This window comes from Pelophylax lessonae (assembly GCF_965119305.1).
Source record: "Pelophylax lessonae genome assembly, chromosome: 12".
Taxonomy (NCBI): Eukaryota; Metazoa; Chordata; class Amphibia; order Anura; family Ranidae; genus Pelophylax; species Pelophylax lessonae.
The window spans coordinates 154,597,649-154,623,438 of record NC_138779.1 but is presented as its reverse complement, the minus strand read 5'-3'; the positions used below and the strand labels follow the sequence as shown (position 1 = coordinate 154,623,438).

Sequence of the window (25,790 nt, the reverse complement as noted above, 5' to 3'; positions counted from 1 at the left end):
CCTAAAAACAACATCAAACGAGGATATATGCAACCGGTCAGAATTACAAGGTTTGTATACTAATGCCAGAAGCCTGACCAACAAGATGGGAGAGCTGGAGCTACTGATATTTGCGGAGGACTTAGATTTTGGGGGGATAACAGAGACTTGGTTCGACAGCTCTCATGATTGGATGGCGACCATTCAGGGGTATTCCCTTTATCACAGGGATAGAGAAGGTAAAAAAGGGGGAGAAGTATGTCTGTATATTAAGAACAGTGTACAGGTAAATATGAGGGATGATATTAATAATGGAGCTATGGACGAGGCAGAATCCTTATGGGTAGAACTTAAAAGGGAAGGCACTATAGGGAAGGTAATATTGGGCGTATGCTATAGGCCCCCCAACCAGAGGGAGGAGAGGGAGGCGGACCTCCTTTTACAGATAGGATTGGCAGCAAGGATGGGAAATGTCATTATAATGGGGGACTTTAATTATCCAGATATAGACTGGGCAGAAGGAACCGCGCATTCAGCCAAGGCTCGGCAGTTCCTAAATGTATCAGCAGGGAGCATCGATATTTTCAAAAAACGTTTAGATGAGCATCTTAAAGACCAAAACATACAGGGGTATACAATGTACGGTTAACAGCAAACACACACACACATCATAGGTTGAACTGGATGCACTGGTGTCTTTTTTCGACCTCACAAACTATGTAACTACAGTAATCAGTGCTAAAAATATGCACTGTTACTGTACTATGACACTGGCAGGGAAGGGGTTAACATCAGGGGCGATCAAAGGGTTAGGTGTGTTCCTGGGGGATGCTTTTTGAACTGGGTGGTGGATGGACTCACTAGATGAACACAGAGATCCTTGTTCCTAAATAGCAGGAACAAAAGATGTCTGTGTTCATCTGTGCCAGAACGCGATCTGCATTGTTCTGTCTCTCTGGGAAGCGATCACGGGTGGCTGGTAGACATCGCATCTGCTGGACCCGATAAATGACTTCCCCTCTGGCCAATCAACATGTGCGCCCTACTGGCTATTGCATGAAATGACGTACAGGTATGTCATTTCACACAATAGAGTCGACCTGCCACAGTATAAGTACTGCTGGCAGTCGGCAAGTGGTAAAAAGCTCTTCAGTTTCCAACCAGCAAAATGTGACAAGCTCAGTTGTGTACTCAACAGGAAGTTATACTCTACAGGAAGTTAGGGCCGATAGCACCTGTGACCAATTAACCACTCCACTAATTAGTAGACTGTAGGAAGGAAATAAAGAAAAAGGCTATTTAAAAAGTGACAGAAAATATATTTAAAAATCTGCAAGTAAAGACCCCCCCCCCCCCCCCAAAAAAAAAAAAAGCAACCACAGCATTCACCAGTAGCCAAAAGCAAAACTGTTTTTTGCTCTCCACTCATATGTCCCACTCTTCAGCTTCCAACTAGCAAAATGTGGCAAATTGAGACGTGTGCTCTACAGGAAGTTATATAGGACCTGTAGCACCTGTGACCAATTAACCCCTCACCTCAAGAGCACACTTAAAAAAGGGATTGGCCAGTGCATTCCAAAGGGAAATAAATTTAAACGAGCAAAACTAAACCCTGGGTGGCTAAACTCCAAGATAAAAATGCATATTAATGCTAAAGAAAATGCCTTCAAAAAATACAAGGCTGAGGGGTCATTGGGAGCATTCAAGCATTACAAAGAGTGTAATAAGAAATGTAAAGACAAAATCAAGGTGGCTAAAATAGAACACGAGAGACATATAACAGAAGAGAGTAAAAAGAACCCCAAGAAATTCTTTAAGTATATAAACAGTAAGAAAGCGAGGCCAGAACACATTGGCCCCATAAAAGACGACAAAGGTGATTTGGCCACAGAGACCAGGGAAAAGGCAGTAGTGTTAAATAATTTCTTCTCTTCAGTCTTCACAAAATAATTGGGGGGGGGGGGGGGGGGGCTACACTAACCCAGCTTGTAAGGCCAAACTAAATATCACACCTCAGGAAGTGCCGCCATGGCTAACAGAAGATAGACTTAGAACTAAACTAGAGAAAATTAACATAAATAAATCACCGGGACCGGATGGCTTGCACCGGAGGGTTCTGAAAGAGCTCAGCCAGGTGATTGCAAGACCATTATTCTTGATCTTTAAGGATAGTTTACAGACGGGTATGGTGCCAGCTGATTGGAAAAAAGCCAACGTGGTACCAATATTTAAAAAAAGGGCCAAGATATATCCTGGGTAACTATAGGCCGGTCAGCCTAACATCAGTAGTCTGCAAGATTTTGGAGGGGATGTTAAGGGACCACATACAAGACTTTAGTAATGAAAATGGTATTATTAGTAGTAATCAGCATGGATTCATGAAAAATCGTTCTTGCCAAACCAATCTATTAACCTTCTACGATGAAGTGAGCTGCCACCTAGATGAAGGTAAGCCTGTGGATGTGGTGTATCTGGACTTCGCAAAGGCCTTTGACACCGTCTCCACAAACGCTTACTGTTCAAACTAAGGAAGGTAGGTATGGACCATAAGGTGAGTACCTGGATAGAGAACTGGCTCCAGGGGAGAGTGCAAAGGGTGGTGATTAATGGGGAATACTCGGATTGGGCGGGTGTGGAAAGTGGGGTCCCCCAGGGTTCTGTCCTGGGACCAATCCTGTTTAATTTATTCATAAATGATCTAGAGGAGGGGATATCTAGTACAATTTCAGTATTTGCGGATGATACTAAACTAAGCATGCCAATATCCTCTATGCAGGATGTGGAAACCTTACAAGCGGACCTGAACAAAATAATGGGGTGGGCAACTACATGGCAGATGAGGTTTAATGTTGAAAAATGTAAAGTAATGCACTTGGGTGCCAGAAACCAGAAAGCAAGCTACTCACTAGGGGGGGGAACCTCTGGGTGATTCTAAGATGGAAAAGGACCTGGGGGTACTGGTAGACAACAGGCTTGGCAGTGGCATGCAATGCCAAGCCGCTGCAAGCAAAGCCAACAGAATACTGGGATGTATAAAAAAGGGGATTCACTCCAGAAATAAAGAGATTATTCTCCCTCTCTACAAGACTCTGGTCCGGCCACATCTGGAGTATGCTGTCCAGTTCTGGGCACAGGAAGGATCCTCAGGAAGGATGTGCTGGAACTGGAGAGAGTCTAGAGAAGGGCAACAAAAATAATCAGGGGAATGGAGGACATCAGCTATGAGGAACGACTACCAGCATTGAACTTATTCTCTCTGGAGAAGAGACGATTGAGGGGGGATATGATATCAATGTACAGATACGGTACTGGTGACCCTAGCATAAGGAACAAATTATTCAGAGAAAGGGAATACAATAAGACACGTGGCCACTCACTAAAACTAGAGGAAGGGCGGTTTAACCTTAAAATATGTAGGGGGTTCTTCACTGTAAGAGCAGTAAGGATGTGGAATTCTCTTCCGCAAACAGTCGTATCAGCAGGGAGCATCGATAGTTTCAAAAAACTATTAGATGGGCACCTTAAAGACCACAACATACAGGGGTATACAATGTACAGTTAACAGCAAACAAACACACACATCATAGGTTGAACTGGATGGACTGATGTCTTTTTTCAACCTCACTAACTATGTAACTATGTAACCTCAATTAGTAGACTGAAGAAAGGAAAGAAAAAAAAAGGTTATTTAAAAAGTGACAGAAAAGGTGTTTAAAAAGCTGGATGTAAAGACCTCCAAAAAACTAATAATGCAACCACAGCAATTACCAGCAGTCAAAAGAAAAACTGTTTTTTACTCTCTTCTCAAATTTCCCACTCTTCGGTAGTGATGGATGAACATTGGCCGGGGCGGTTTGCGGACGTTATCCCCAAATTTTCTCAAATGTTCACGAACCGCAAGTTCGCGGCGGGCCCCATTGACTTTAATGGCAGGCGAACTTTAAAAACTTCAGGTCATATTTTCAGCCACAAAATACTTCAGCAAAAATTTTTTTATTTTATTTCTAAATCAGCCAGAACTGACAGCAGCCGGTAAATACATGTCAAATACACATAGGGTCCATTCACACGTCTCTAAAATGGGTCCGCATCCATTCCACAATTTGGCAGAACGTTTACAGACCTATTGATTTTCAATTCCAGTTTGAAAAATTAGGCATTCACAGGATAAAGAAGTAAGTGTCGCCCATTCCAGGCCCCAAAAATTAGCCCATATGCGTTTACCTGACAACAAAGAACGTTGTATTCTGTGGCTGGAGGTACATTAGGCATTCACAGGATACAGAAGTAAGTGTCACCAATTCCAGGCCCCAAAATTAGCCCACATGCGTTTACCTGACAGCAAAGAATTTTGTATTTTGTGGCTGAAGGTACAATAGGCATTCACAGGATACAGAAGTAAGTGTTGCCATTACAGGCCCCAAAAATTAGCCCACAAGCGTTCACCTGACGCACGCAGTGGATTTGTATTGTGCACTGTGCAGCATTGTGACTGGTGTGGTGAGCGTTTCTGCAGTGATACTACAACTACAAAGAGTGACAAAAAAAGTATTATAACTGGAGTGATAGACCACTACTAAGCAGTCTCCTTGGACAGGTGACATGTCCCAGGAGGTTGCAGGCACGAGGGACTTTGCAGGTAGAGGGGCTGATCTAGGCAAGGGTTTGGTAAATTTCTCAAGGGCTCTTTTTTATGCTGTGGATGTCTTAACAAAAATTCATTTAGAATTCACATTTTTTACTTTTGTCCATACACATGTGCAGGATTCTTTGTCTAAATGTTGGTCTGCAGAAATACCATGCAAGAAGCTTTAGGCTAGTTTTACTTTTCATGGGGAATGTTTGTTTGGCCCAGGTCTGGATAAGTATATCTAGAAATTTTCAGGTGAGAGTTCTCTTTTACTTCTTAGGAAGAGGGGTAACCATGTGATTCAAAGGGTGGCTGCTCCTTCTTCCATAAGGCTGGCCATACACTATACAATTTTCTTGTTCAACTTTATTTTAGATTTACCAAAACCATGTAATATAGGGTCAAACCTAAACACTTTCAATTTGTATGCAGTCAGGCAGGCCCTTGCACTACATAGTTTAAGGTAAATCTAAAGGAAATTGAATAAGAAAATTGTATAGTGTATGGCCAGCCTAAGGCATTTCTTTCACCACTTTCAGGCTTCAACTTCCAGTACAAAACCTCGGTCCCAGTCCCAGTTTCAAAGGAAGTCCTGGTCCTCCAAGCTTGTTAATCCATCCATCTTTTGGAAATATGGCAGGGGGAGTTAGCAGACAAATGGGTCCATTGTGCAGTTGCTCATGGTTACAGGTTGGAATTGCAAAGTTTTCCCCCTGCACAGTTTATGCTTTCAAATGTTTCTCTGAATCTGTTAAAAAAGATTGTGACATTTGCAGGCTCTTGATCATCCCTGTTTCAGAGGATAAAGGGGTTTTCAGCTTTTAATCAAACCTTTTTATAGTTCTAAAGCCAAACAGCAATGTTCATCCTATATTGGATCTCAAGCATTTGAACATGTTTCTCTATATACAAAAGCTTAGGAGAAAATCTTTACATACATTGTTGGCCCTTGCTCCATCCATGGGATTTCCTTGCATCAATGGACATTAGGGATTCTTATCTACATGCCCCGATCTTTCCTCCTCACTAGAAGGTTTGAAGGATTGCAGTGGAGGTACTGTTTTGGATAGGGTAGCAAAGGCTTAAAATGCCTCCTAGATTATTTTTTTCATTGTCTGTGTACTCCTAGGGAAATTTCTATTCACTATCTGTCCCAGAGATTAAACAAAAATTTAGAGAAAATTGGCCAAAGTGAGGTAAATTCCCTACTTAGATGATTGTACCCACAACAGGTGTTTTCATTGGAAGCTTGCACTTATTCTCTTCTCCTGGGAACAACTCTACAATTTAGAATTTTTCATAATTTCTTAGAGGGGAAGAATTCAGGCTGAATGGCTGAATAGACATGCCCGTTTAGTTCGCCCTGCCAACCCTACTTTGCAAAAAAAAAATTGATAATTTGATTGACTTTTCTCGAAAGAGCATGTTGAAAATTTTTCGGACAAAATGGCGACTGCATTCATTGAGGTGCAGTCACCGTTTGGGTATTGCAATATCAAGTTACAAATGTAATATACAGTTTGTGTATTTGTGAATGTATTTCAATTTAGTTTCCATACTGTTACATATAAATAATGTCTTTGCAGAAATTTAAAGCACCTTGGCGGAAATTTTTCACCTCTATGCCAGTGTATGCAATCATCGTTGCCAACTTTTGCCGCAGTTGGACATTCTATCTCTTGCTCATTAGCCAGCCGGCCTATTTTGAGGAAGTCTTTGGCTTTGAGATCAGTAAGGTATGGTTTCTTCCTGGAGGTACTGTATTATTATCTTTCTAAATCGAGTTGAGATCAATAGCCTCTGTAAATATATCATTTTGTTGTCATGTGGTTTTGAATAAAATCTTAGTAAAGGACATTAAAGCCATAAAACACAGCCTAAAAGCCAGTTTAACAAGGTTAGCTGAGGATATTATTGACAACACTACTTTCAACAAGTAATCAAGTGATTGACTCCCTCCTACAATATTGCAGCTTGTAGAAGTGTAAATAGAAGTTGTTAAAGTATACTAAAAAGGATGTGTACTTTTGTAGTAAAAATTATACACCTCACAGCTCTACAATGCCCGGGGCCAAGACAGGTAATGAACTGTGACTTCAATATAAGGGGTCCACTCTCAGCAAGTACATGTAATCACAGCAGAAACAGAGTGGACTCTGCCTGTGTTAGCTAAGCCCAACCTATTCCCAGTCATGTAAATTTAAAAAATGGCGGGCCAAAGGTTACTATTGTGCCCACATCCCTACATATAGATGTAGCAGGTTTTCCAGGCATTGGGCCTGATGTGGGTCTGCCATTGTTACTTGTTACCTCTCCAGCCCATGGGAGCTGCGACCCTGGGTGTGAGAACTGACACATTGACAACTCCGGTATCTTATGTACAATTCTGGAACTTTTATAGCAAAAATGCTCTTTAGAGCTGTCTTGACGCCAGCCGATGCTAGCCAACGCTTACTGGCGCTTAGAACACACTGTATCTCTGAAAGCTGTGCTGGAACTCCGACTTAAGTCCAGAATATCCAGGACTGTAGAATATTGAACTTCTGAAACTACTTGCACTCAAAAGTCACTGACTACTCCCTCCTGCCTTGCACTGGCTTGGGGTAGCTTGTTGTGAAACCCTGTATGGCTGCAACTCTTAACTGATGCACTGCACACTGTGCACTGACTCTTCAGGGCCCAAACTGCAGGCACCCCCTTTAACTCTTCAGGGTCCCCTTATTAGGTAACCCCTTTACAGCTAGCTGACACTTGGATCCTAGAACCTTCTCCAGGGTGTTCCCCACTGACACTAGGCAGACCCCCAGGAGCAATCCTCAGTACTCATGACCTGTGTAGGCTTTCCTGGGACTTGACCCCTCTTTCTCTCCTCTGGTTCTTGGCACACCAGATCCCCGCAGCTCAGCTCAGCATCCTCTGGATTCTCAGACAGCACCCCGAGTCATCCACTTCCTCAAACAGGAGGAGAGACAGCCATTTTCTCCCTCCTGGGACTCTGCTTCTGTCAAAGACGCTGAGTCACTCACTCCCCTCAGACTTATACCCACTCCCAGAATCCTTTGCTGCAGAATCTGCCTTCTGGGGTAGTTACAAGCCTGAATGTGTCCCTGGTTGGGTTTCCTCCACTGCCCTATGAGAAGCCTCTCACAGAGCCAGTGGGGAGCAAACACACCTGGAAGCCATGACACCCTAACCAAAAAAGCAATAATGGCCCTGCTGTTAGGCAGACAAGGCCCACTATGCATTTACCTAGCACCTACCTGTAGGGTGCTACATACAAACAAAAGCAAAACTGTTCCCTCTGAATGGGATTTTTGAGGGCAATGAAGAAGATATAGTGGAAAAGATTTGTAAAAAAGTATCAAGGTTTATTACAAAAAATGTAGACAAACTCAATATAGGACAATCATACACTTAATAAAATACCAAGCGGTTCAAAGATACAAATTTGATCAATACTCAAATTCATTATCCACGGTGGAGGACAGTGGAAGACCCAACGCGTTTTGAATTATGTATTTTTCTTCCTCAGGGGTCAATGAGCATGATACATAGTTTAGTCTTGGGTTAAATGAGGCCAAAACTGTTTTTTGGACCCACAATATTTATAATTGGCAAAAAAGAAACACCGTCACATTCAGGTATAGTTGTCTCCCAGCAGTCTGGAACATGGAAATCACTCATGGGGGTCACCAGAGAATTCCGCCACAAAGGGCAGCTCAGGCACAGAACCTCACCAGAGGCTATGCTCAATGTATATGGATAATTAATCTGTAATCCACAGGGGAGAAGTAAGTATCTGTTAAAGGAGTATTCCTGAGAAGCTGCATCAACCACTATACTCAAATAGCTGCACATCTCTCTGTGATCTGTATTTCCAAGCACTTCCTGCTTCAAAGGGAGTATGTGGCCAGTGATATCCCCAGTCATGTGATCTCAGCCAGCCAATATTTGGCTTTACATCTAGAGATTTCCTTATAGTGTCCTTGCTGTTCTCAGTTCTATTCAGCAGACATACTGCAGTGTAAATCATTGTAGATGGAGATCAGCTGAAAGTAAACTAACATACTGACTTGGATCTGGCTGGAGGAGGGGGGGGGGGGTGTGCAGGGGTGGGTAACTTCAACCCTCCAGCTGTTGTACAACTACATGTCCCATGAGGCATTGCAAGAGGACAGTTACATGCATGATTCCCTATAGACAGAGGCATGATGGGAAGACTGACAGTTACAAGCATGACTCCCAGAGGCAGGGGCACGATGGGACTTGATGGGAATACTATGAGATGTGTCATTAAAGAATAGATATACTTAAAACAATACTGACACAGGTCTGGTTCTGGTTAGGGATGATCGAACTTTTGAAAAGTTCGGTTCGACCAGAACATCCGAACTTCCCGAAAGTTCGGCCCGGATTTCAGAACCCCATTGAAATCAATGGGACCCGAACTTCGGTAATCAAAAAACACAATTTTGAAGCCCTAAAACCCAATAAATGCCCCTAAAAAGTGCCTAGGGTTCTGGGTCATGCCCCAGTGACTATTAATTACACAAAAAAAAGTTCTTAAAAATTGTCATTTTTGATAGAGAGCCAATTATTGAAAAAATTATTGAAAAAAAAAAATGAGATTTCTTTGGATTTAGTGTCTGGGGGATCTAAAAAGTGTACCTGTGAAGTTTCAGCTCTGTAGCATGTCCAGAACCAGAAAAAAAGATTGTTTGTATTAGAATTGCAGTAGAGCAGGATAGTGGCTTCGCTATTTTCATACCCGGCTTTTTGTTGCAGGCGTTTATAGGGCTTTTTTGTGGACGTGTTTGGAGGCAGGCATAACATCAGAACTTCTGTGTAGGGGTATATATACACACACACACATATATGTATTTATACACATACACATATATAGGTGTGAAAGTAGCAGAATCCAATGCCTGCGCTAATGAAATAATTAGCAGGCATAGGGCTATGCTCCTATCACACCTATATGTGTGTATGTGTATAAATACATATAAGTGTGTGTGTATATATACCCCTATACAGAAGTTCAGATGTTATGCCTGCCTCAAAAAAAGAAGCCAAAAAAATGCTCCAAAAAAAAAACACCTGCAACAACACACCTGGGCGTTTTTGTTGCAGGCGGTTTTTTTTTGGGCATTTTTTGGGCGTCTTTGGAGGCAGGCATGACATCTGAACTTCTGTATAGGGGTATATATACACACACACTTATATGTATTTATACACATACACACATATAGGAGCATAGCCCTATGTCTGCAAATTATTTCATTAGCGCAGGCATAGGGTTCTGCTACTTTCACACCTATATATGTGTATGTGTATGTATACATACATGTGTGTGTGTATATATACCCCTACACAGAAGTTCAGATATCATGCCTGCCTCCAAAGACGTCCACAAAAAAAGCCCAATAAACGCCTGCTACAAAAACAGCCAGGTGTAAAAGTAGCGAAGTCACTATACTGCTCTATTGCAATTCTAATAGAAACAATCTTTTTTCTATGGCGGTCACCCTGACATGAAAGGGTTTGGTCACCCTGCCATAGCAGTCAGAGTCAGTTAACCCTACACTACACTGCAGTCACCCTGACACTTAACACTTTCCCTACAGAAACTAGATTATTAAATCTAACTATAGTGGAAAATAGTACCCTAACTACACTAGATATCCCTTTCCTCACACTAATAATTGCTAAATGACACTTTGAAGCAGGAGTAACAGAACTGCTTCCACTCTCTTCCACAGCCCTGTATTACAATGCTAGAGATTTGGCGGGGCTATGTTATATACTGGGGGGCGTATTCACTACTGATTAGCCTCTGGACCCCCTAGTCACTCCAATCACATCCTAGCATCCTCCTGCCCCCTCAATTGGCTTTTACTGATGGTTCTGGTCCAATCACAGGCTTTTGAAGCCCAGTTCCTGTCCCATTGCATTTTGGTCGGTTCTGGTTGCCGAATTCCGAACTTTTTCAGCAAAAAGTTTGAAATTCGGCCGTACTGACGGCAATAATGTCAGTATCGCATATGCGTGCGGAGGTCACGGCCGAGACACATAGCTTTGAAAAGACAGAATGAAGTATGCCGTCTCTTCAGAGTGCATACGCTGGTGATGTCCCTGGCTGAAGAAACAGCCAATATCTCCTAAACTGCACGCTTCATTATAGCCTACTTGTAGGTACAAGTGTCCAAGATGTGTTTACTACTGCTTTAATTAGAAGCACATACAGTACATAACAGAAAAAACAACTGACTCCTCTAATTTTTTGCATTATACATACTTTCATCCTTCAAAACCAAGTAGTTGCAGCACTCCACAATATAATTAGTCAATAAACAAAAACATGTGCTTAAAAAATCCAAAAAATTGTGATACAGTCCCAAAATATGGATGTGAAAACAGTCCTTGACACAAAGTAGATATCCACTATGTGCGTAAGTGATCAGCCGCTGATTCAATGCAGTTCAATTATACACTCACCAGAGATATGTAAAGAAACAGCCTTAAACCGGCACAACATGCCACCTGGTGTAAACAAAAACCACCAACTGTGAACCTCCACCAGCATGTACACTCACCAGAAATGAAATGGAAGTAAGCCTTAATTAACTCATATGGAGTGGGGGGCCTTTCCAGCTTCTTTTGTCAATTAGATGGAGGAATGAATCAAGAGAGTACTTTTTTAAAATACAAGTAAAAACAAATACATAGCTATAACATAAACATTAAAAATCCAAAACAAACTGACCAGACTTACAGCAACGGCTGCTGCTCCCAGAAAAAGGACGGGTCGGAGATCACATCCTGACGTAGGCCCCTCCCATCACATTTCATGCACACGCACGTTATCAAGGGATCCACCTATCGCTGATGCCATCATCTAACCTCCTTAAAAAACCAAATTGGCGGAAATTGGAAAAATCAGCACAGGCAGTACCCGCGCCACCATTTTAAGGATAACCAGAAATACTGGAAGTTGTAATACCGCCATTTTATTGGAGACTCAAATCGATATCAATGAGCAATGGTCATTATGGCCACATAACATAAAAACACAGGAAATGCTCACATCTTCATTTTTAGACTAACTGGACATGCCGGAAGTTGCAATGCCACCATTTTTCTGAAGAGACAGCTCAATATTTTTGAGCAGCGGTGATCATAGCAAAATAGAAAAAAATAGAAATAAAGCCGCAATTTCAATAGGTGTTCAGATACGCACTAACACAGCCCTATGTCGCCATGATGATGAGGTTCAAACAGTGCAAACAAAAAAAACAAGAAACATCAAAAAACTATATATAGAAAATTGTATAAAAAAATTATAAAAAATATATAAAAAAATATTTAAAAAAATATGAAACTAATGTGATATTCAGTATAAAAACAAGTACCCTTTTCCGAAAAAAAGGTTGTACTCCCCGCGCCTAGGAGTTGATGTTATTAAATATAAATTACCTTTAAATATGTGAAATATGTGTAAAATTATATGTAAAATTATAATATTATAAAGTAGCAGCAGCAGTAGAATAAAAGTGGTAAAATTGAAAGAAATAGTCCTAAAATTAGGGCTATCTACAGCGCTTGCTAAAATATACAAATTATATAGAAAAGCATAAAACATAAATCTGTGCAATGATATATATATATATATATATATATATATATACAGTATATATCTGTAAACCCGCAAATATAAGTGCAAATGTGCAAATAGGTTGTGCAAATCAATTTTCCAATATCTACAAGTCCATGCGTAGATTAATTAATAAAAAGTTTTCCTTGTGTAACAAAGTATATATAAAATTTCAGAAAAATATAAATTATTAACAAAACATCCGTGCAAATTCCTTTTCTTGGGTAAAATATATGCTTGTATATGTTTGATGTATATGTACATGGTATATCCAATCGTTCCTTCTTTAAAAACCATCCTTTTTTGGGGGTCTTACCCATTGATCTTTTTAAAAATTATGAAATAAGATTATAAACTTTCATATATTGGTTGTTTACGTGATATCTGTATATATTTTGAAATGATCACCTTAGACTATTTTATATTTCATCCTTGTGTTTTGACTTAGCTAAATACGATCTAAGATCTTATGATCTAAGCATTTACTGAGTTTAATATAGATGGATAAATTATTGAGTACATGTAATTATTGACAACTTTTTAATATATTTTTTACATTTTTTTAAAAACATTTTTATACAATTTTCTATATCGTTTTTTCTTTTGATGGTCTTTTTTTTTTGTTTGGTCCTCATCATAATAGTGACATAGGGCTGTATTAGTGCGTAGCTGAACGCCTATTGACAGTGAATGTTTACCACAGTAAAATGCCTTTAATTAATTTTTTCTATTTTGCTATGATCACCACTGCTCAATAACATTGAGCTGTGTCTTCTATTGCAACTTCAGGCATGTCCAGTTATTCCAAAAATGGTGATGCGTGCACTTCCTGTGTTTTAATGTTATTTGGCCATAAGCCCTATTGCTCATTGATATCAGGCCGAATGGCCAATACAATGTCAGTATTACAACTTCTGGTATTTACAGTCATCCCAAAAATGACAGCTTGGGTACTTCCTGTGCCAATTTTTCCAATTTCCACCACTTTGTTTGATTATTTAGGGATTTTAAATAACAGTGTCGAAGATAGGCAGATCCCTTGAAAATGTGAATGCACACAAAATGTAGGAGGGGCCTACGTGCTGACATCATCGCTGATGTCTTCTCGTGCTGGGAGCGGTGGCCATTTCTGTAAGTCTGGCCAGTTTGTTTTGGATTTTTAATGGTCATGCTATAGCTATGTACTTGTTTTTACTAAAAATTAAAAAAAAAAAAAAACTACTATATTATTAGTAGTCTTGTGTGCTTTCCTGATTCATTTCTCCACCTAATTGACCAGAGAAGCTGGAAAGAACTCTACTCCATATGAGTTAATTAAGACTTACTTCCCTTTAATTTCTAGTGAGTGTACATGCTGGTGGAAGCTCACAAATAGGGATGATCGAACTTTTGAAAAGTTCGGTTTGACCAGAACACCCGAATTCCCCGAAAGTTCGGTTCGGATTCCAGAACCCCATTGAAATCAATGGGACCCAAACTTCTGGAATCAAAAAACCCCATTTTGAAGCCCTAAAACCCAATAAATGCCCCTAAAAAGTGCCTAGGGTTCTGGGTCATGCCCCAGGGACTATTAATCACACAAAAAAAGTTCTTAAAAATTGTCGTTTTTGATAGAGAGCCAATTATTGAAAAAATTAAAAAAAAAAAGAGAGATTTCTTTGGATTTAGTGTCTGGGGGGTCTAAAATGTGTACCTGTGAAGTTTCAGCTCTGTAGCATGTCCAGAACCAGAATTATAGCATACCAAACCTTCAAAAATGATTTTTTGCTTAACCGCACCTTTCTTTTGCTCCTAATCAACGGCACAGCCAATGTGTATGATGGGGACATAATGCAGTGCACTGGGAACAAGATTAGAGTTTTTTTTTGGAAAAAGGTGCTGTCTCTTTAAATGTGCATATAATTAACGGGTGTATTTCCACAATGGGGCTATTATTACCAAATGTTTTCAAGAAGTCCAAAGATGTATGTAGTTGCACTTTATTTCATGTAAAATGGTGTTTGGTGCACTTTAACTTGAATTCTCACAAGAAACAGACATATATGCACGGATACATTGAGGGTTAGAGTTAGGGGTAGGGGCCACAATGTAGTGCAGAGTGAACAAGATTAGAGATGTTTTGGATGAATACTGTTGTCTCTTGACTTTGAATAGAAGTAAAGGATGCTTAAAAATTGGGCCTTTGGTGGTGCCGACGATGCCTTGACACCATATCCCTATGAAAGTGCTGGTAATGAAGGCAATAATTGCCTTTGTAAGGAAAAAAATTGCAATGATATGCATCTGTGTGACAGGTGCGCAAAAATTGTTGTTTGGGTGTTGGCGGAGCCATACCACTGTAAGCCCAAAGAGCTGGTGTTGAAGAAGGCGTAAAAATTATGAAGGTGTGCACATGTGGAACAGGTGCGCAAACATGGTAGTTTTAGTGTTGGCGGAGCCTCCCCACCATAACCCCAAAGAGCTGGCTTTGAAGGAGGCCCAAAAATTGTAAAGGTGTGCACCTGTGGAACAGGTTCGCAAACATGGTAGTTTTTGTTTAGCATAGCCTCCCCACCTTAACCCCAAAGAGCTGGTGTTGAAGGAGGCCCAAAAATTGTAAAGGTGTGCACCTGTGGAACAGGTTCGCAAACATGGTAGTTTTTGTTTAGCATAGCCTCCCCACCTTAACCCCAAAGAGCTGGTGTTGAAGGAGGCCCAAAAATTGTAAAGGTGTGCACCTGTGGAACAGGTGCGCACACATGGTAGTTTTTGTTTTAGCATAGCCTCCCCACCTTAACCCCAAAGAGCTGGTGTTGAAGGAGGCCCAAAAATTGTAAAGGTGTGCACCTGTGGAACAGGTGCGCACACATGGTAGTTTTTGTTTTAGCATAGCCTCCCCACCTTAACCCCAAAGAGCTGGTGTTGAAGGAGGCCCAAAAATTGTAAAGGTGTGCACCTGTGGAACAGGTGCGCACACATGGTAGTTTTTGTTTTAGCATAGCCTCCCCACCTTAACCCCAAAGAGCTGGTGTTGAAGGAGGCCCAAAAATTGTAAAGGTGTGCACCTGTGGAACAGGTGCGCACACATGGTATTTTTTGTTTTAGCATAGCCTCCCCACCTTAACCCCAAAGAGCTGGTGTTGAAGGAGGCCCAAAAACTGTAAAGGTGTGCACCTGTGGAACAGGTGCGCAAACATGGTAGTTTTTGTTTTAGCATAGCCTCCCCACCTTAACCCCAAAGAGCTGGTGTTGAAGGAGGCCCAAAAATTGTAAAGGTGTGCACCTGTGGAACAGGTGCGCAAACATGGTAGTTTTTGTTATAACCAAAATGAGGTTCTGTGAACGTAAAGAGAATGAGAGGAGGGTTTGAGGGTGGCACCATGGTCTAGGCTTAAACTGAGGCTCAGCTGCCACATCACAACGATAGCCTAGTCTACAAGGTCTGCATCAGGTGCACCAAAGCTTGATATCCACGACTGATTCATTTTAATGAATGTCAAGCGGTCGACTGAGTCGGTGGAGAGTCTTGTTCGATGGTCTGTGACAAATCCTCCTGCTGCGCTGAATGCCCGTTCCGATAGGACACTGGAAGCAGGGCAGGCCAACAACTCCATGGAATACTGGCCAGTTCTGGCCAGTGGTCTAATCTTAAGACCCAGTATGCCAGTGGATCGACATCGTCACATGAAAAGCCCTCTGTGTCACTTTGTGCCCTCACGTAATCGTCCACCATGTGATGCAGACGCGGTCGATGCGATGTGGCAGCTGAGAGGCCTGGGCGGTGAGGACTAGAAAAAGACCGAAAGGCATCCGTCAACCGCACGCCTTCTCCAACGCTCCTCTCGTGACCACCAGTAGAATCCATGGTAGGTTGTCCCCGCCCCTGCACCCTACGGGAGTCGGGGAAAGTGTTCACCAGAATCCTCTTGAGACTGTCCTCAAGGGATTTGATCCTGTGGACTCTCTGGGTGGATGGGAAAAGCTCCGAGACTTTAGACTTGTACCGGGGGTCAAGTAGGGTGGCCAACCAATAGTGGTTAGTCTCTTTAATGGCCTTGATTCTGGGGTCCTTTCGCAGGCTCTGAAGCATGATGTTTCCCATGCGTCGCAAATTAGCGAAGGCCTGAGAAGCTGACTCCTCGGGGTCACTCAAAACGACAATATCTTGAACGGGCTCCTCCTCCTCCCAGCCACGCACTACTCCAAAGTGTCCCGAGGGAGTCAAACTAGGCCTTGCAGATTGCCGCATGTCTTCCTCCTCCTCCTCCTCAAACCCTGCAAAAGTTCCCGCAGAATCGTCCTCCTCCTCCTCCTCCTCTTCCACCCCTGGATCCTGCTCGGGCCTCTGGGAGCTAGGCATAATGGGGTCAGGATTCTCAGGATAAAGGGGGCCTTGAGAGGCAAGGAAGTCCTCCTCTTCCTCCTGCTGCTCTGCCTCCAGTGCCCTGTCCATAATGCCACGCGGAGTGTGCTCCAACAAAAACAGTACCGGTAGGGTGTCACTGATGCATGCGCTGTCCCGGCTCACCATCCTTGTGGCCTCCTCAAATGGCGAGAGGACAGCGCATGCATCCTTAATCAAAAGCCACTGCCGTGGTGAAAAGAAGCCCAGGCGAGCAGTGCCAGTGCTGGTGCCGTACTCGCATAGGTATTCATTGAGGGCCCTCTGCTGCGTGTACAGGCGCTGCAGCATAGCCAAGGTGGAGTTCCAGCGGGTGGGCATGTCACAGATGAGGCGGTGTACCGGCAGGTGAAACTCGCGCTGCACTTCGGCCAAACGTGCAGTGGCACTGTACGACCGCCTGAAGTGACTGCACACCCTTTTTGCCATCCTTAGCACATCCTGCATTCCCGGGTACGAGTTCAAAAACCGCTGTACCACGAGATTCAGGACATGCGCCAGGCATGGCACATGGGTTAACTTTCCCTGACGAAGGGCGGCCAGGAGGTTTGACCCATTATCAGTAACCACCATCCCTGGCTGCAGCTGGCGTGGTGTCAACCACCTCTGGGCCTGTGCCTGCAGAACCCCAAGAATCTGAGGGGCAGTGTGCTGCCTGTCCCCTAGACACACAAGCTGCAGCACTGCGTGACACCTTTTGGCCTGAGACATAGAATAGCCCTTTGAACGTTTACGTGGTACCTCATCATATTCAAAGGACCATTCTGCAGAGGAGGGCATGGAGGAGGTAGAGGAGGAGGAGCAGGAGGGGGTAGAAGTGATCGATCTACCCGGATCAGCGACACCTCCAGCTGTTTGCAGACGTGGGGGCAACACTGGCTGCAGCACCGAGCCCTGGCTACAATCCCTTCCGCTGGCAAGCAGTGTCACCCAGTGAGCAGTGACAGAAATGTACCGTCCCTGCCCATGTTTGCTTGACCAAGTGTCAGCCGTCAAGTGTATCTTACGGCTGACTCACTTGGCCAGGGACGACACTACATTGCCTTCCACATGTTGGTATAGGGATGGCAGGGCCTTACGGGCAAAGTAATGCCGACTTGGCAACTGCCACTGTGGAACTGCACATTTTGCGAAGTCACGGAAGGGAGCAGACTCTACCAGGTTAAATGGTAATAGTTGCAGAGCCAGTAGTTTAGCCAAACTACTGTTTAGACGCTGGGCATGTGGGTGGCGGGGAGTATACATTTTTTTTCGTTCCAGCATGTGTGGAATCGAAATTTGGCGTCTAGATGTTACAGCTGGTGGTGTGCTGGAGGTAGATGCGACACTGCCTGCTATATCATCATCCCTGTCAGTGGAGGCTGCCAACAGGTGACGAGTGACTATAGCAGGGCCAGGAACAGACTGATGTGCAGGTGGAGCATGAGGAGGAGCGCGAGGAGGACTAGGAGGCCGACTGACCGATCTTTGGCCCTTTTGTGGGTTCTTTAAATGCTCCTGCCAACGGGCCGAATGGTGGGTTGTCAAATGCCTGTTTAGGCAGCTTGTACCCAGGTGGTTGACATTTCTGCCACGTTTTATACCCTTCTTACAAATCTTGCAGATCGCAACTGTTTTGTCTGCATGGGATGTCTCAAAAAAGTCCCAGCAAGATGAGGTGTGTATAGTGGCCCGGGAGACAACAGGTGCGGCCTTAGATGGAGCGGGCCGTCTGCTCTCCCCTCTTGCTTGCTCTGCCTCCTCCTCAACCTCAGACCCAACATCTGACTCCATCAAAGACTGAGCATCAGGCCTGGCCTGGGAGACAACAGGTGCGGCCTTATATGGAGCGGGCCGTCTGCTCTCCCCTCTTGCTTGCTCTGCCTCCTCCTCAACCTCAGACCCAACATCTGACTCCATCAAAGACTGAGCATCAGGCCTGGCCTGGGAGACAACAGGTGCGGCCTTAGATGGAGCGGGCCGTCTGCTCTCCCCTCTTGCTTGCTCTGCCTCCTCCTCAACCTCAGACCCAACATCTGACTTCATCAAAGACTGAGCATCAGGCCTGGCCCGGGAGACAACAGGTGCGGCCTTAGATGGAGCGGGCCGTCTGCTCTCCCCTCTTGCTTGCTCTGCCTCCTACTCAACCTCAGACCCAACATCTGACTCCATCAAAGACTGAGCATCAGGCCTGGCCCGGGAGACAACAGGTGCGGCCTTAGATGGAGCGGGCCATCTGCTCTCCCCTCTTGTTTGCTCTGCCTCCTCCTCAAACTCAGACCCAACATCAGACTCCATAAAGGACTGAGCATCAGGCTGGAGTAGATGGCCGACACTGTGGTCAAACAGCTCAGCTGACTCCTCTGTCATGTCTGAAGTTGGGTCTAAGGGAGGACGTGAGGTGGACATGGACTCATCTGTATTTGTTCTGACAACTGCAGAAGACTGACCACTTTTCTCTGCCTGGGTCACTGTAGTTGCAGATGATGCCGATGATGAGGGTTGGGTCCTATAGTCCACCACCTCCTGTACATACTGTGGACGTATAGCTTGGCCACTGCCGGAGAACAATCCAAATGGTGGCCTGGCTGAGGACTGACCACCACGTCCACCCCTGCCTCTAGACACCCTAGAAGCTGTGCCCCTTTCCGCAGCAGGGCCACGTATGCCTTTTCTTGGTCTACCAGGCATATTTGTCCCTGATGCGTTGGCAACTGTGTGCGGTGAAAAACGCACACTGCTATGCGACCCACAGTTGTCGCTGGATACAGCACAGCAGATGTGTCACGCACAGTAGCAAAGCCTTTTGCACAGTGGACCTAACGCTTTGAACAACAGGCGTTAAGTTGTCACTGATGCTTTGGCAACTGTGTGCGGTGAAAAACGCACACTGCTATGCGACCCACAGTTGTCGCTGGATACAGCAGAGCAGATGCGTGTCACGCACAGTTGCAAAGGCTTTTGCACAGTGGACCTAACGCTTTGAACAACAGGTGTTAAGTTGTCACTGATGCGTTGGCAACTGTGTGCGGTGAAAAACGCACACTGCTATGTGACCCACAGTTGTCTCTGGATACAGCACAGCAGATGTGTCACGCACAGTAGCAAAGCCTTTTGCACAGTGGACCTAACACTTTGAACAACAGGCGTTAAGTTGTCACTGATGCGTTGGCAACTGTGTGCGGTGAAAAACGCACACTGCTATGCGACCCACAGTTGTCGCTGGATACAGCAGAGCAGATGCGTGTCATGCACAGTTGCAAAGGCTTTTGCACAGTGGACCTAACGCTTTGAACAACAGGCGTTAGGTTGTCACTGATGCGTTGGCAACTGTGTGCGGTGAAAAACGCACACTGCTATGCGACCCACAGTTGTCGCTGGATACAGCACAGCAGATGCGTGTCACGCACAGTTGCAAAGGCTTTTGTACAGTGCACCTAACGCTTTGAACAACGGGCGTTAAGTTGTCACTGTATTTTGCTGCCTAGCAAGCACGTATACCTGCTGTGATACAGCAGCACTGTGCAACGTGCTCACTAAACAGAACCCTTACACTTTCCCTACAGAAACTCAATTATTAAATATAACTAATTTAGTACAAAGTTCCCTAACTACACTAGATATCCCTTTCCACTAAATAGAAAGCTCCATACAGCAGAAGACTGACACTGTCCCTTAAGTTTTTTTTTTTTTTTTTTGTAACTCTAATAACCAGCACAATCGCTGTATCTAACTACACTGGCTGTAAGCTAAATACAATTCTGCTATATGGAGCTTTAGAAGCACTCGATATGTAGGAAATGTAGTGTAGCAAAGCAGGAGTCAGAGAACTGCTTCAACTCTCTTCAACAGGATCTGGATAACTGTGCTAGGGGTTAGGCGGGGCCATCTTATATAGTGTGGGGTGTATTCACTCCTGATTGGCCTCTGGTCCCCGTAGTCACTCCAATCACGTTCCTAGGAGACTCCTGCCCCCTCATTGGCTTTTGCAGACGTTTCTGGGCCAATCACGGGCTTTTAAAGCCCAGTTCCTGTCCCAGTGCATTTTGGGCAGTTCTGGTGGCCGAATACCGACCTTTTACCGCAAAAAGTTCGGTATTCGGCCGAATATCGAACATCCAATGTTTGGGTCGAACCGATGGTCGACCCGAACTGTTCGATCATCCTTACTCACAAACAGTATTTTTTTTTACAACACCGGATCGCATGTTATGGTGGTCTAAGGCTGTTTCTTTACATATCTCTGGTGAGTGTATAATTGAATTGTATTGAATTACCAGCTGATCACTTCTATCTACTTCGTATCAAGGACTTTTTTCACATCTATTGTTTGGGACTGTATCACAATTTTTGTTTTTTTTCACATACATGTTTTTGTTTATTGACTAATTAAAATGTAGAGCGCTCCACCTACTTGGTTTTTTTATGTTATTTAGGGGGTTGTATGATCACTCTTATGTGCTACCAGCTACATTTTCTTCTTTTTCATTTAGCGCTTACTTTCTATTGTTTGTTTTTGTATTCTTTCATCCTTTGCGTGATCCTTTGCTTTATATCTTTCTTACAGGTCGGTCTTATCTCTGCACTACCCCACTTGGTAATGACAATCATTGTACCCATTGGAGGGCAGATAGCTGACTTCCTGCGTACCAAAAGAATAATGTCTACAACCAATGTCCGTAAAATGATGAACTGTGGAGGTATGTATTGTTGGTTAAATCAATGAATATTGAAGTTGGGCATGATATGATCTACCTGATGTAGTATACAGTTACTTTAGGACAAAGCTGTCCTCTTTGTCAGGGCCATTCGTTTTAAGACTGCAGCCTTGACTAGTTGATATAGAGGTATTAAAATTTTTTACTAGCAAGCATTTAGATCAGGGGTACGGAATTAAAATTCACGGAGGTCCAGTTAACAAAATCTTCTTTCAGCAGAGGTCCGAATCGCATGTTTGTGATATGACTCAGATCCTTCACAGCACCTTCTCCTCTTAGCAGCTGGAGAATGAAGGTGAAATTGCACATGTCCGTGACCTGTAGAGAGACATGCCACACTTTAGCACATGCGTGCGCCCAACCCTATGGTCCTGCAGCACCATGTAGCTTGGTGCTGCACAATTGTTTCCCCGCATTTCCCATGGGTAGTGCAGCCCAAAAAAATGAATGGTTTGACCTACTTGTGATATACACACGCAAATGTGCATGCACAGATCTGAACTGAGCTCCATATCTCAATCCCATCCATACATCAGTGTCCGTAGTGCCCACTGCACATCATAATTCCCTTCCCTTCTCTTTACATCAAGTTCCCCCCCCATTCACAGTAGTGTTCTCATACCCCTTGACATCACCCCCCTCAAACAGTACTGTCCTCCGCCCCCCCCCCTCGCATTACTGTCCTCAGCCCCCCCCCATTAGAGTCCTCAGCTCCCCATTACAGTACCCAGCTCACCCACATTGTCCTCAGCCCCCCCCCATTACTGTCCCCAGTCCATCCCAAAATACAGTACTCAGCTCCCCCACATTATTGTCCTCAGCCCCCAATACAGTATTCAGCTCCCCCACATTACTGTCCTCAGTCCCCCATTACTGTCCTCAGCCCCCATTACAGTACTCAGCTCCCCCCATTATAATACTTAGCTCCCCTATATTATTGTCCTCAGCTCCCTCACATTATTGTCCTTAGCCCCCCAATACTGTATTTAGCTCCCCCACATTACTGCCCTCAGTCCCCCCAATTACAGTTCTCAGCCCCCCAGTATAGTACTCAGCTCCCCCACAATATTGTTCCCAGCCCTTCATTACAGTCCTCAGCCCCGCATTACAGTCCCCAGCCCCCCATTATTGTTCTCAGCCCCCAAATACAGTACCCCCCCCCCACATTACTGCCCTTAGACCCTCCATTAAATTACTCAGCTCCTCCCTCCTGACTATACAGTACCCATCCTAAACCCCCCACATTACAGTACTCAGCCTCCACACACAATACAGTACTCAGCACCCCCCCTCTTTTCCACACTGTTTTAAACTCACATTACCCCCCCCCCCCACACACACACACACTAATGTCCTCAGCTCTCCTTTCACATCTCCCCTATCTTGCACAGATGGTAGGGCAGGAGGCACAGCAGGTCTGAATAGAGGGTGGGAGCTGCAAGCTGGTGATTGGCTGCTTGGGCTGCCCTTTATCCTAGCAACCAATCACTCGCTTGTTTATCTCTGGCAGCTACTGCTCTCCCTCTAGAACAGTCCTACGTCCCGCTGTCAAGTCAGCGAAGATGACAGCAGTGACGGCTGATAGAAGAACAGGTTCCTAAATTGCACTACCGCTGCTGTCCAGGTGGGACACTGATTGGGTCCAGACTTGGACCGCAGACCGCCATTTAGTGAAGCCTGATTTAGATTGTCCTGATCTGTGGAAATCAATACCAAAAAAAAGAAGGGATTTGTAAATACAAATAAGGTCCACATTGAAAAAGGTCATTATATACACTATATTATCAAAAGTATTCGGATGCCTGCCTTTACACACACTTGAACTTTAATGGCATCCCAGTCTTAGTCTGTAGAGTTCAAAATTGAGTTGCACCCTTTGCAATTATAACAGCTTCAACTTCTCTGGGAAGGCTGTCCACAAGGTGTAGGAGTGTGTCTATGGGAATGTTTGACCATTCTTCCAGAAGCGCATTTGTGAGGTGAGACACTGATGTGGACGAGAAGGCCTGGCTTGTAGTCTCTGCTCTAATTCATCCCAAAGGTGTTCTATCCAGTTGAGGTCAGGACTCTGTGCAGGCTAGTCAAGTTCCTCTACCCCAAACATGCTCATCCATGTCTTTATGGGCCTTGCTTTATGCACCGGTTCACAGTCATGTTGTAACAGGAAGGGGTCATCCTCAAACTGTTTCCACAAAGTTGGGAGCATGATATTGTCCAAAATGTCTTGGTATGCTGATGCCTTAAGATTTCCCTTTACTGGAACTAAGGGGCCAGCCCCAACCCCTGAAAAACAACCCCACACCATAATTCCCCCTCCACCAAATGATTTGGACCAGTGCACAGAGCAAGGTTCATAAAGACATGGATGAGCAAGTTTGGCGTGGTGGATTTAGATTGGCCTGCACAGAGTCCCAACCTCAACCCAAATGAACACCTTTGGAATGAATTAGAGCGGAGACTGAGAGCCAGGCCTTGTCCAATATCAGTACCTAACCTCACAAATGCACTTCTGAAAGCATAGTAAAAGTTTTCCATAGACACACTCCTAAACCTTGTGGACAGCCTTCCCAGAAGAGTTAAAGCTCTTATAGCTGCAAAAGGGTGGGCCAACTCAATTTTGAACCCTACAGACTAAGACTCGGATGCCATTAAAGTTCATCTGTGTGTAAAGGCAGGCCTCCCAATACTTTTGGTAATATAGTGTAGTTTGGTAGTTGAAGAACTGGCATATTCAGACTTACGTTATTAACTGCTGACAAACGTGCAGACAAGAGAATCACCAAGGAAAAAGGCATTGCATGTGTAAACGTATGGCATATACTATTATAGTTAATTTAAATTACACATTAAAGCATAACTAGTAATTAATATATATAATATTTTGTATGCAGGTTTTGGTATGGAGGCCACACTTCTTCTAGTTGTGGGCTATTCACACTCTAGAGGGGTAGCCATTTCTTTCCTTGTTCTAGCTGTGGGCTTTAGTGGATTTGCAATATCAGGTAAGCCAATAACCTTGTATAAATATCCAATAATATTAATGTAAAATCTTGTGTGGTTATTTCCCAGTGAAAAAGTCACAAAGTGAGATACATAAGCATATTCAATAAAGTAGTGTGGGTCCTTTGGTACAAATAGAAGTCAGTCATAGCAACCAATTAGATTTTTGTATACTGCAATCTATTATGCAAGGTAAATTCTGATTTGTTGATATTGATTTTAGTATTTTTTGCATTGAACTTTTCCTTACTAAATAATTGAATAATTCGTTTTCGAACATAAAACACAGAGCACCACTCTAAGTGCAGTAAGCAAAAGGTAAAAAACTGTTTTATTAAGACAAATGGCAATTTACAGAGATGTGAATGGTGGTGGTTAGTTTAAAGAAAGAAACCATTATATGATTGTGGTAATCTCAATCTCTTCTTTTAAGCCATGAGGAGTGAGAGAATTGAAGATGTAAATGTTTCCCTTTCACACAAACGCTTGAAACGTTCTGTGAGTGGAAAATGGCTGGGTATATTTTCTTTGACCCAGACTTCAAGGCCAACATATTGTTTGTTATGTGAAGTGGCAAAATGTCTGGGCACACTATGTTTGGTGACACCCTCCTCTACAAATCTGCGGTGTTCACCAAAACGGGCACTAAATGTTCTGATGGTACAGCCAACGTACAGAACCCTGCAAGAACAAGTAAGACAGTAGACAGCATATTGTGAGGAGCAATTTTCACATATATGAATATGATACACCTTGCCATTGGCATTAAAAGTCTTTAGTCCATGGGAAATGTGCGCATGCCAGGTATGTTTTTATGTTTTTTTGTTGCATTGGTACATGCTTTTTAGTTGACTAAATATACTGAGAGACATGACAGATAACTTTGTGGCAGATGACAGATGACACCTTAAAGTTCTTGTACAATGTAGAGATTCCTTCACATCTCCAGAGAGCAGCTTTCTGAGTACTAGCCATTTCACTGCCTACTTGCCTTTCTCCTGGTGCGAGAATTTACTATGTCATGGCTTTTGGATCTCAAGTTTCTTCCACTGCTTGCGCCATCTCACTATTTGTATTGACTGAATAATTTGTTTTCCACTATGATGTTTGCACTCATCTAATGCATTTATTGCAGTATTATGAGAAAGTAAAAACACCCTCTCAGTAAAAAGAAGTTAACACAGTCTTTGGAGGAACAAACTTAAATAGGAAATTGCTCTACATATTTAAGTGCTAAGTTACCATTTACAGTATTAACTGAAATAGCAACTGGAAAAAAAGAACATGAAAAATGGCGTGTACAATATCTTTTTATTCAAAATGTTTTACATTTTTTACATTTTTGATACATACATTGGTTAAGCTATGTAGGTACGATAACCAAAAAATGTACACTGTATAGATAACTAGAGTTGAGCGAACACCTGGATGCCCGGGTTCAGCCGAACT

At 43.5% G+C, this 25,790-nt stretch overlaps 1 protein-coding gene across 1 annotated transcript in view; it reads left to right on the top strand.

The window, feature by feature from the left end:
• The window catches only part of SLC17A7 (solute carrier family 17 member 7), a 349,008-nt gene that overhangs the window by 311,337 nt on the left and 11,881 nt on the right, over positions 1-25,790 (top strand). Inside the window, exons 8-10 of the mRNA XM_082273561.1 lie at positions 6,196-6,345; positions 21,191-21,323; positions 24,233-24,343. Coding sequence (XP_082129687.1) covers positions 6,196-6,345; positions 21,191-21,323; positions 24,233-24,343 — 394 coding nt within the window. The remainder of the gene's footprint in view (positions 1-6,195; positions 6,346-21,190; positions 21,324-24,232; positions 24,344-25,790) is intronic.